General features: G+C 39.5%; 1 protein-coding gene across 1 annotated transcript in view; it reads left to right on the top strand.

Moving 5' to 3' along the window:
* Positions 1-12,143, top strand: part of KIF21B (kinesin family member 21B) — a 70,159-nt gene extending 58,016 nt beyond the window's left edge. The window contains exons 29-35 of the mRNA XM_088153082.1: positions 5,682-5,818; positions 6,216-6,396; positions 7,008-7,172; positions 8,117-8,234; positions 8,974-9,144; positions 10,224-10,420; positions 11,140-12,143. Of these exons, the coding sequence (XP_088009208.1) occupies positions 5,682-5,818; positions 6,216-6,396; positions 7,008-7,172; positions 8,117-8,234; positions 8,974-9,144; positions 10,224-10,420; positions 11,140-11,239 (1,069 nt within the window). The 3' untranslated portion in view covers positions 11,240-12,143. The remainder of the gene's footprint in view (positions 1-5,681; positions 5,819-6,215; positions 6,397-7,007; positions 7,173-8,116; positions 8,235-8,973; positions 9,145-10,223; positions 10,421-11,139) is intronic.
* Positions 12,144-12,788: the final 645 nt, after the last annotated feature.

The following is a 12,788-nucleotide window of genomic DNA, read 5'->3' as shown; positions in this document are numbered from 1 at the left end:
CTTGACAACTTTAAGATGTGTGGACCAACTCCCAGAGTTCTCCAGCCAGCATGGCTGTCTGGGGAATTATGGGAATTGAAGTCCACACATCTTAAAGTTGCCAAAGGTGAGAAACAGTGACCTAAAGAGTACTTAGGAACTAACTAGCCCATCCCTGGCTTAATGCACATATTTGAAATTGTAATGGAAAGGATGACTCAAGTACTTCTGTAGCCTGTGTGGCAGGGAATTCCTGTTACAGTGGCTGCTGCTCCTAAAGAAGCCCTGGTTCCTCATTTCTTTCTCTCACATACTAATCTACATCTCCCACGTGCAAAACTCAGTTCTCAGACTCCAGCTCTTCAACACTTACTCAGTAACTGCATCTCAGTCTCTGCTACCCATATCAGGATTGCCCCTAGGTGGCTGCCAAAACATATATGGTAGAACTCTCATTCTTTGCTGCCACCTTGAATGGTCAACCAATCAGTTGACAGTTATAAGGAATTTAAAAAAGAAAATTCAGTCAGTCAATGATGCAGTGAGAAAGAAGAAAAAAAGATTGCAGTGAACTGAATAAAATCATTGCGCATACCAATTGGAGGAGGTTTCTCAACGTTGACAACTTTATGTCAACCAATTTTAATACATAACATTCCAAGGGCTGTGATTGGTGGCCCTCTTCACAATTGTGCATGCCAATTGGAGGAGGTTTCTCCTCCAATTGCCATGATGGATGATGTTGGATGGGTTTAGAATTTCAGTGAAGAGAGCCACCAATCACAGCCCTTGGAATGTTATGTATTAAAATTACAAAGACTGCAACACAGATCTGTTCCAGGTATATGGTAAGGGTGCGTTGTAGGGGCAGCAAGATTTCCTCTCAAGTCTAGTACAGGGGGGAAGCATGGCAAAGCAGCTGCGTGCATGTGGCCTTGGTGGATGCTTTTGAATGGCATCACCCCCCAAAAAGGGAATACTACTTTAATATTAATATAGTTAAGGATTATTTAAGAGCTGGTTTGGTGTAGTGGTTAAATGCAGCAGGCTAGAAACCAGGAAACTCTGAGTTCCAGCCCTGCCTTAGGCATGAAGCCAGCTGGGTGACTTTGGGCCAGTCACTCACTCTCAATTCTGGGAAGAAGAGAATGGCAAGCCACTTCTGAAAATGTCACCAAGAAAACTGCATGGATGCATGAACTTGTCCATGTAATTGCCAGGAGTTGACTGATGTGAAGGCACAAAAAAAGAAAAAAGGATGATTTAAGGTTGTCTCATTCATGGGTTGGAGGTAAGAAAAAGGGCACTGCAGGAAAAAAATGTGAGAATGTGTTTTTACTGTGGTTAGGTCTAAATGGTAATAGGCCTAAAGACCCTGAAGCTGCTCATTTGTGGCATGTTTATGTGAACTATATCAGCAACATATCTCAAAGCAGGCCATATGTATAAATTAGGTGAAAAAGTATTTATCCCCTTTTGGATTTTTTGAATGGTTACATAGCTTTGCCAATGAACGTTATCAGAATTTCAAGGGAGTCCAACTGATATATAAAGGGTATCTGAGTAAAAAAATAACATTAAAATGTGATGCTTGTTTTATTTATAGTTGAGAACATATTTTCTATGACTTTAAATTCCCATTCCCTTTCCATGAATTCCAGAAAATCTGTTTTTCTAGGCCAGAGTCCAGGGCTTTCTTATTTCCACTTTAATGCCTAAGTAAAATCATATCTTTTAAAGTCCAAAATGTTGTTACAAAAGCATTTTTGATTTGCATGTTGCATTCCAATCTCCTATTGTGAATATTTATGAGACTCTTTAGTGCAGAACAGTAAATTCTGTTCTGATCACAAGATTGTGTAATAGTTTTTGCACTATGGACAGCATCACCAGAGAGCGATATCTTTTCTAACTTCACCTACAGCACAGAGATAAAGCCAATTTTGGCCAATGTCTCAATCCCAGTACAGAATGGAATATGGGATACAAGAGAAGAGAACAGGGAAAAACAAGTTTAAAGCAATTAGACACATTTTTCTGTTTTGAGGATCTGAGGAGAGCAGTGAGTAGAACAGTAATGCTATTATTTTATCAGAATGGGCAGGGATGGATTTCTGTGGAAAAAATTGAGATTTAAGTTAAATTTAAATAAAGGTTCACCCACACGTTTTTGCTTTTGAGCCCATTTTTGTTGTTTTCCACCAAAAATGTTAGAAAATTGGGCTGTTATTTCTTAATGGTAGGATATCAAAATTAGCCAGTGTTTTCTGGGGGGGTTTGAGAGAGAACTTGGGGGTACAAATCTATATTAGTTGCAGGTTGCCATTCTGGATCTGTAATGTTCAGTTCAGTCTTTTCAAAGCAATAAGAAACAGTAGAAAAGTCAGGAATAATAGATGACAGTATAGCACCACATATTTTCACTCCATTTACTCCCATTAGTATATAATAAAACCCCAAAAAGCAAAACTAACATCTTTAAAATCTAGCCACCTAAATACATTCTGAACAATTTAGTATCCTTATTGCAAGACCAGGTAATAGGTGTTATCACTTTACGCATGATGATCTCAATTGCCAGTCTTGAGGTTCTTTTATGGTGTGTGAATAATTACTGGTGGATTGGCTGCTCCAGAGTAGAATCAGATTCACACTTTCATAAATCAAAAGTTCCATTTTTTTTTCCTATATAGGCAGTGTATTTGTAGTACTCTTTCCCATCTCTGTTTTATTTATTCATTTTTTATATATATCAAATTTGTCACTGTCCATCTCATTAAAAAATGACTCTGGGTGGTTTACAGAGAAGTGTTTTCCTTTTTCTTTGCTCAATAATTATTTCTCTGCGTTATTTTATATTCCACTTGAGTATCTTATATCACCAATGTGTCTCAGCTTCCAACCATGCTATGGCAGGCTAGTATTTCCAGCAGATGTATAGAAAGTGACACTCCTTGTCTTTCACAAGTAGCTTCTATTTCCTGTTTAAAATGCTTATTTGCTCTTTATATTATATTCCCTATTTAATTCCAACTAGTGTTGCTGAAGGCCCTTATTGGACTGTATACATACAATCAAGGCAGCAGTAGATGGGCATGGGTGATGTGTCTCAGTCACTGGTTACTGGCAATCAGTAAAGCAATTTGTAGCAGTTGTAAAGGGCTGATGGGATGGGCAATCTGATTTCCACTGCAGGTTTCTGGCACAGCAACATTTTACTAGAAAGGTAGTATGATACTTATTGAAGCCATACTGTAAATTGCTAAGAGGTTTTAATATTTGTACTGAATTCTTCTTCTGTATCTTGTTTACTATTTGTGGTTAATATTATATTTTGAAATTTGGTAGAATAGAAGTCTTTTGGTAGCCTTCTCTAGATTGCTGCCCTTCAAAAGCGATAAGACTCCCACCATTTTAAAGTATTGACTATACTATAGGTGTACAGGGTTCTTAGAAGAATCCCAACTTTTTCAGTCATTGTATCTTCCCCAAATCCTGTCCCCTGCCAGGATATTGGCCTCCAGGGCTGGGCCGAGCAGTCTAGCCCAAGGGTCAGATTTGGTTCCCCTCCCATCCCCTTCAGGTCTAAAACCCTGAAATAGAGATGCTTCTGCATTCTCCCCTCCTCTCTGCTTGCTGTGGCCTTTAGGGAAATCAAGGCCTTCCTTGATCTTCCTTCACTCTGTTTTCTTTTCCCAGGAAGGAAAAACAGTCAAACAAATCAGCTACTCTGGGTGTATGACAAAGTTCATCATCAGAGTGGTCGGAAAGCAACAAAGAAGTAGCAGGAAAATACCTTGGCTTCTTTGCTTCAGAAGGGGAGGGATAATACTGGGAAGTGGGAATGAGATGGATGTTCCCAGCAATGGGAAACACTCACCTTCAGTGAAACAGTTGTACCTCCATAAACCACTGAAAGCCCCATATTATTGTAGAAACATGCAAAGAGTGCACTGATCTTGGATTGTCAGAGCCTGTGTGTGTGGAACATCCCTTATTTGAATTGTACTCTAGCTTTGCATGAAGAAAATGAAGGACTCTGCGTTAGCTTTTTGGGAGAAAAGTAATAATAATTATATAACTTGGAGCTACTCATGGGGAAAGGGCTGTAGCTCACTGGTAAAAAATATGCTTTGTGATCCCTGGCATTTCCAGATCAGATTGGAAAAACTCCAACGAACTGCTGCTAATTAGTGTAGTCTAAGTTAAATGGAAGAATGTTCTGAGGTGTTTTCTTATGTTCCAAAGAAAAGCTTAAGAAAAGCTTCTGTGTGAACTTACCCTATCCATTGGATCATTGCAGAATAGCATTAACGTAAATACATTCCATGTCCATCACATCATTCCCACTTCGGATATGCAAACGGCAGGAAAAAAAAAGAAGCAGTGAACCAACAACATTGAAGGCAGGAGTGAAGAGAAAAGAGAAAACAAAGAGAAAAGGAAATCAGTTATTAATTTACCTCAGCATCATTCAGTCTGCATGTGTTTCTGTCCTTGGTTATACTGTGTCAGTGCATAGATTCATATATTGCCTCTGATTCTTCAAACTTTTCAACTCTTTCTTTTTGAAGTGCTCTTCATCTGCAGACTTCCTCAGTCTATTTCTCTCTATACAACCAAATTATCTCACTATACTTCTTTCATATTGGCCATTCTCTTTTATATTCTCTCCATATTCATTCCACACCCATTCATTTTAAATGCTCTTCTTGTTTTACCACACACACTTCTTAAGCAATCCCTTCCCACAGCATTCAACTCCATCCCTTTAACCATTTTCAATAAATGATCTACCACTGAACACAAATTCACCAATTTGTTCTTTTTTTCTCTTCTATGTATAATTTGCAATTGTTCACTCCGTTTTCTCTGTGAAACACAACTAGCTTGGTTTTCAATACATTGGTTTTCAGATCCATATTCCTCATTGCATCATACAATTTATCTAACATTTGTTGCAAATTATTTGGGTTCCCAGCCAACAGCATGGCATCATCTGCATAAAAAAGTACACACACTTTTATATCCCTGACAAACACACTTCTAAGATCATCACAAGCCTTTCTTGTTAATAAACACATTAAACAATCAAGGGGATATCATACATCTTTGTCTTACTGTTGAACTATTTCCTAAATATTTGATTTATTCTCAAGTATGCTTTACTTCCATCATATAACACATTCAGAAAAGAACCTTCAACTCCGTATTCATGTAACATATTCCATAATTCAAACGTATACTCTTATCATTTACTTTCTCTAAATTACCAAAAGTAATAGTACTAACAGAAGTAATACAGAAAGCAGGAGTCTGATAGCACCTTTTCAGATTAGTGCATTTTATTAAAAGGCATAAGCTTTTGTGAGCCACAACTCACTTTTTGGCTGTCATAGACTAACATGGTCATCCTCCTACAGTAGTAATATAGTAGTATTAAAATACAACTGTTTCAACAACAGTTATATTCAACAGTGCAAAACCAATAAGAGTCTTCTTGTCCCTCCCTTAAGTCTGAAGCAAATTGTGTCTAGAACTTTTGATTTTGCATGTGTCTGCCTTTTTCATGAAGCTTGATGTGGGTTTGGCCCTTCTCTTAGGCTGAATCCTCTGAGTGATGCAAATGCTCTCTTAGGTGATTTATTTACTCTGGCTATACCAAGCACCTCTTTTAATTGTTTTGTTTTCTCCCACGTCAGGGGCATCATTAACCCCGTGGGAGGTTCCAGGAGTGCCCGGACAGCACCACTGCAATGCATTTCTGTGGCTGAAGGACACACCAAGCCAGTATTATGCCTGGATGCTACTGATGAATTGTTATTCTCTGGATCCAAAGGTATGTTTGTCTGCTTTTGATGGCCTAGATGCTGGATGGATAAATAGTTGCCACACCATATGTTCCAAATGGAGTTATGTTTGAGCAGTCTCTTTGTGGGAGCCATATGTCTACTAGGACAGCTATAGATTCATATTATCCCCTGCCTTTTTTGAGAACACATATTCAGAGTCACCTGTACTTCTAAAAAATAAGCGAGTGGCAATCTAACTCACCTCTGTTAAGACAATTTCAGAATCCAGGTTAAGGAGAACATGTATCTCCTGGACCAATCAAGTGTCATATTTTCCATGCTTCATGTGCATGCCTCAAGATATCTTACCGTTTACTGGAGACTAGTGGTTTCTGAGCAGAGAAGAAAGAGCCATTCTGATGCAGTTTTCTTTCCTTCCCAAAGATCGAAGTTGCAAAATGTGGAACTTAGTGACAGGACAGGAAATTGCATCTTTGAAAGGTCATCCAAATAATGTAGTTTCCATAAAATACTGCAGTCACTCTGGCCTAGTATTCACAGTCTCTACCTCTTACATCAAAGTGTGGGATATCCGTGATTCTGCAAAGTGCATCCGCACTCTCACGTGAGTAATCACTGCATTGCATGCTTTAGAGTAATCTTTCCCAAGATTCCCTTTGCCCTTAGGATGTAGTAGGAATACAACTCCCAGATTTCCCAGCTAGTATGAATGTGCTGAATGAACATTGTGGAAGCTAGAGTCTAACAAACCAAGTGGATAACCATCTGACTAACATCACATGAAGTTTGGCCTTCTTAAGCCTTCCTTTCAGTCTAGTGTTACTTACTTTCTTCTTCCAGCTAAGAAGAAAAGATTTAATTAGTCTTATCTTGCAAAACCCATTGTTGGACTAACTCTAACTGCATGGTTTAATTAATTCTTATTGCAGAAGAAGATACCAGAAAGAAAACAAGTTCAAGCCATTAATTACTTTTTTTTTTTTTTTGCACTGGACAATTATAGTTGCAGTTAGTAGGAGTAAGGCTGAGAAATAATTTCTTCTAGTTCTTTGAGTTTGCAGTATATAAATGAATGAGGGTACCCTTCTCAATTCTGTTGATAAAATTGCCTGTGGTGAAATAGTCTCTTGTAAGGGCAAACTTGTAGATTCTCCATTTATATTTTTGTCAGAGACTTTTTCTGTTTCAAACCCTCCCTCTCTTTCTGTCCACTAGCTCCTCGGGCCAGGTGATCACCGGAGATGCCTGTGCTGGGACCACTACCCGGACTATCACCAGCGTGCAAGGCGAGCACCAGATCAATCAGATTGCACTTAATCCCACAGGCACCATGCTTTATGCAGCCACTGGCAATTTTGTCCGCATTTGGGAGCTGAACAGGTCAGAAAGCAAACCAGAAATCACCTCTCTAACCTGGTGTCCTCCAGAGCGTTAGACTATAATACATATCATCCCCAGTTAATAAGCCTGGGGATAGTGAGAATTGTAATCTAGGCTGATATGGGAGACCTACAGATTGTATATCAGGATAAACAACCAGCAACTCCTGGCTCACATGGCCCTTCAGTGCCTTTGGGGCATCCCTCTGTAGAATCCACGATTGTAAATCCTGTACACTTTCCAGGACACCCCTAACTTGTTAATGATTTCCTTGAAGATCCAATGATCATAAAGTCCTTGTGGTGTAAAAAGCAGAATGTCATACTGCGTGTATCTGTACTGACAATACTTTATGGTCACTGGTCTTTAGGAACTGGACCTTTCAGACAATCTGGCGATAGCTACATCCTTAGTAACTTCAGAGGAGATTAAAAGCTTTCACATCTCCATTCCAGCAATCTCAGTAACATTGGGGAGAGGATTGCAATATAAATATCCAGCGGTGTGTGTCTGTATGTGCATATCAGTATTCTTATATGTATGCACATGTATGTGCATTTATATGAATGTAGTACATATGCATATTTGACCCTGTCTCAATATCGCCTGAAGGCTTTGGGTTAGAAAGATTTCGGTATCTATCCTTGTCAGAAAGGACAGAATATAAAGTTCACCTGGGCATTCTTTCCATCTAATATTAGTGAGGGGACTGCCCAGTGTGCAAGTGGTTGCAAATGTGTGAGAGGGCCCAGAAGAGAATGACAAGGAGTTGTTGAAGTTTGTTGCCATTCTTTTTATGTTTCAGAGAATTTGCATGTTGGGGTTGCCAGTATAGGGAAGGGGCAAAGGAGCATTTTTTTTCTTGGATAAAATCTTCTGCCCACAATGTTTTCATCACTGTTGTAGTGTTTGGTTCTTTATTGGCTTATTTATATATTGATTAGGTTTCAGCCTATTGGAAAGCTGACAGGTCACATTGGTCCTGTGATGTGTCTCACAGTGAATAGGACTGCAAGCAATCATGACTTGGTAGTCACAGGATCTAAGGATCACTACATTAAGGTATTATTTAAATACTGTTGAGTGTATTGATAGCATATTCAGGAGCACTATTTCTATTTTACTGACAGTCTAGTCCCTCTCCTTTCCAATACCTTTCCTTAAGTACTGGGAGAGGAGAAATCCCGCAATATTTCTGCAGTCTCAACTTTCAACAGGTCTTTAGTACAAGAAAGAAGTAAAATGTTTCTGTTTCTGTTGTCATGTCTTTAACTTCAGCCATTTTACAGAAGAGAATTTCTGGTCCAGGAGAAAGATGTAGTAGCCATAAGACTGTTTACCTTAATGTAATAAAAGTGAAGGGCTACTACATAAAGAGCAAATAAAACCACTTGCATTAAGCTCTAATGAGTTTCACAATTAGCATTTGCTTGGCTTTCCCAGTGAATCACTGGGAAAGGAATTAATTGAAAAACAAAGCAGGAGCTATCCAACAACTGTGGTTATAACAATTATTTCTCAGTGAACATCTGCATTCTGTTCCCCACTACAGTTCCTTACAAAAGATCTAAGCTAAGCCCAATCCCAGCCAATCCACATCTCAGGTTCCAAAAACATTCTGTATAATCTTCTTGTTTAAAAGTTAATTTGTTGGGAAAGGGAGATGGTCCTCTTCTTCTACCACTGTTCCTCCTTCTCTAACAGTAAAGTACAATACTGAGCCCAAGGCTTAAGGCACCTTGAACTTGAGCAGCAGACTTTGATTAGCTACTTTTTTCCCCTAAGAGGTTCTATTTTGCAGATGTTTGAAATTGCTGAAGGTGTCGGTGGGAACATTGGCCCTTCTCACAACTTTGAACCTCCACATTATGATGGGATCGAGTGCCTAGCTATTCAGGGAGACATACTTTTCAGTGGCTCCCGTGACAATGGGATCAAGAAATGGGACTTGGAACATCAAGAGCTCATCCAGGTATGAAAGCACTAAGCTATGATATCATTGGGGAATAAAAATGGGAGGGGGGAGTTTGGTTTGCAAAGGCAGTGTGAAAGATCATATGTTGTGTTTGAGCTATAGATAATGTTGAAGATATGGTAAAGTGTCCGTATGTGCTAGTATATTAGTGGAATCTAGTTGTACTAATGTTACAAGGCTACATCTAGCATCACAGGAGTGAACTTCCTTATGTCTAGTGACACTTTCTGTTACTTCTCTTTCCCTTGCATAAACTGAAGTGTAGGGTCAATTGTAGGGTCACCCAGTTTTCCAGAGCAGATTTGGGGGATGCTTCTGGAGTTGTAATAGGGAAAATAATCCTTTCTGCTAATGGATGCTGTTCTATTTCAGGGACCATTAGATAAATTCCACCATCATCTATTTTGTAATACTAGTACACTAATGGCTAACACATTTTCAGGGTATAGTTTTTGACTTTACAGCCTTAGCATATCTCTCCTGTATCACTGATCTTTAAAATCTTGAAAAGTTTCAAGAATTATGGAAAAATAAACAAAATACCTCTTAGTTCAAAGTAGTCAACTGAGTTAATCAGATAACTTCCTTCCTTTAGTTTTCAGTGAAGTATTGGGCTCAGATTTCATCACAGTCTTTTAAGATGGGATACATACTTTCTGGTCTTCTCACTATTTAACATCTTTTGATAGAGTGTCCATAGAAAACCCTGTGTTTCAAACAGCTTTAATTTTAAGCAAAGATAAGGTTGATTTCCTTTATAAATTCTAAAAAAAAGTTTCTTCCGACTCCTAAGCTTTATCAGCTGGCTGTTCTTTTGCTAAGATTGTTTGATAATTGGGATGATTACTAATGAAAACATGATCCTGCATTGGTTAGATGCCTCTGTACCACTCACTTGATGTACCTACCTGTAAAAGGTTTTAGCATGTCTTGTTTAGAGAGCCTTTCTCTCCAATGTACTTCACTTCAACCCCCTCACCCCAACTCAGTCATAATCCTTTGTGGGAAGAACGAATGGGAGATTATGACAGGGCTTGGGCCCTTTCTGATTCAGTTTACTATATTCCTACTTCCAGCAAATCCCTGCACATAAAGATTGGGTTTGTGCTTTGGCCTTTGTGCCCAGTCGGCCCATGCTGCTGAGTGCCTGCCGTGGTGGGACAGTGAAGGTCTGGAATGTTGACAACTTCACACCTGTTGGGGACATCAAGGGGCATGATAGTCCTATCAATGCCATCTGCACAAATTCAAAGCACATTTTCACAGCTTCCAGGTGAGTGTTTCAGCAGAGTCCTATTATATGCAGGAGAGAGTTCCAAAAGTTTTTGCCCTCTTGATCCCATGATATATAATTGACTGATTCAAGATCACACTGCTTCATTAGAGTTGAGTCCAAATGCTTGATTGAGGGAGGAAGCAAAAGGAGCCATTGTTTCAGTGACTAACTAATCATTGAGTGCCACCTTTAATACTGCTGCAGCCATTGACTGTTCATCCATGAAACCAAAGGATAAATTTTTGTGATAGTTGTTTTGTTCATAACTTCTTCATATAACACCATTATGAGTGAAGTATCATCTTTGTCCAATGATCCCAAAGAGAAATCCTGAAAAAAATGTCTTGCTCCACCTAGTACTGCTACCTGAGTATCTTAGTGAATCAGTCCATGCTTCCCTGATTAAGGCGAAGTAAAATGAGTAAAATGTTTTATCTATATATTCAGAAATCAGGAGCAGAGCTGTGGGGATACTTGGTAACCTGCCATTATCAAAAATGATTCTGGCAAAGCTGGGGTTGGAAAACAAACAAGCACCAAAGGCTTGGCAGAAGAGCATCTCCTGGGAGGGCAACTAAGAATACATCATTCACTTTCTTCCCTAATGCAATCTCTGATCTCCACTTTTCCGACCATGTTTCTTTTTTTTCCTTTTCTGTCTTCCTTCTCCTCTTTTTCTTCTTCTTTCTTTCTCTTTCTCTTTCTCTGTGCCACAGTGACTGTCGGGTAAAGTTATGGAATTACGTGCCTGGGCTCACCCCCTGCCTTCCACGACGCGTCCTTGCCATCAAGGGCCGTGCCACCAGTCTGCCTTGATCTTCCTCCTTCTTCTCTACTCTCCTGTTTACTTTTTCTTGCTGTGTTCTCCCTCCCTGCCCCTCTTTGTCTTCCCTGCCCCTCTCTCTGGGAGCTGATTTCAGCTGCTTCTTGACGGTATGCAATGCTTACTTGCTTTTCTTTCCTTTGAAGGGACAGTAAGTGAAGGTGTTTTCTAAGGGAGAAATCACTCCCTAATCTCCCTCCCAAATGGGCATCACAAACCCACCTTATCTTCTTCCCCAACTTTGCCAATTTGGTTCCATTGTCAAATGGTCTGTGCTTTATTTGGAAACCTGTCATATTGAAATAAGTATTAACTTGATCCTAGTAAAATCAGTTCAAGATCAGTGTGGTGAGGACCAAATGGGCTCCAATGAGGTACTCCCAGTTCACCACATGGTTTTTGAAGTGTAAGGACCAGTCAGTGTGATATAGTGGTAAAAATGGTGGACTAGAAATGGGGAGATGTAGGTTCCAATCCACCCTGAGCCATGAAAGCTCCCTGAGTGACTTTGGGTCACTCATTCTCTCTCAACCCAATCCATCTCACAGCATTGTTGTTGAGGGGATTAAGTGAATGGAGAGCCCATTCTGGATTAAGTGAATGGAGAGCTAAGAGATCTTGAGCTCCTGGAGGAAACATGAAATAGAAATCTAATAAATGAAATAATTTGAAGACATCTAGATTCCCTCCATATGAATCAGAATAGGGAATGAGCTCAAGAATCATTCCCAGGCCTTTGGATGTTGCAAGAGCATGAAACATGGGAGAGGCCTGAACCCCCTGCTCTAGGCAGGTTGATATAGTGTTATAAACTAATATAAAATATGTTTTATTAAATCTACTTTTTTAAAAGTATGCTTAAATTGGTCAATTTTATGTTGAAGGAAAAGCAATCGCATGAGGCCTTGATTTGGAGAGGGGGTTATATTGACCCCAGATCTGCCAATTCCCATTTATCCCTAAACTGCAATTTTCAGGGAGAAATAGAAGGCATTGGGGATAAGCAGAATGATGGTTTATATCAGGAAAGCATCAAATGACCCAGATTAGCAACCCCTGTAGTTCTTTTCCTTCAAAATGAAAATGTGCCAGTGTAAGTATACCATTTTAAAGTATAGGTAATTTGGCTGTTTTCCCTATTTCTCAGCTCATGTAGTGTTTTGGTTTCGAATGTACATGCTCCACTTTTTTATTGATATTCCCCACATTCTTACCTTTTTGCCTTTATTCCCAGTGACTGCACAGTGAAGCTCTGGAGTGCGAGGAAGCTACTGAACAGCACAACCTAGAAGCTGGGGAACAGCACAATGGTCATAAGAAGACTAAGATGGAGCTTGGCTAGGAAGCAGTAGTTAATCTCTCACATCCAGGGCTTCAGGAAGAGATGGCTGCCTGGCTTTTTGACAAGTACATGGGTTGGAGGGGATAAAGGAAGTCTCCTTTTCTTTCCAGTGTATGTACTTAAGTCTCCTTCCTTGTCAGGTGTCTATGATGTCAGCCATTGTAAAATGGAGCCAAAAGAGAAGACAAAACTTGGTGCTG

This window comes from Python bivittatus, unplaced genomic scaffold, assembly GCF_059951505.1.
Source record: "Python bivittatus isolate LINGU-HERP-01145 unplaced genomic scaffold, Pbiv_v1 ctg000700_np1212, whole genome shotgun sequence".
Classification (NCBI taxonomy): domain Eukaryota; kingdom Metazoa; phylum Chordata; class Lepidosauria; order Squamata; family Pythonidae; genus Python; species Python bivittatus.
Note: the sequence above shows the minus strand (reverse complement) of the source record. Positions and strands in the feature narration are given on the sequence as shown.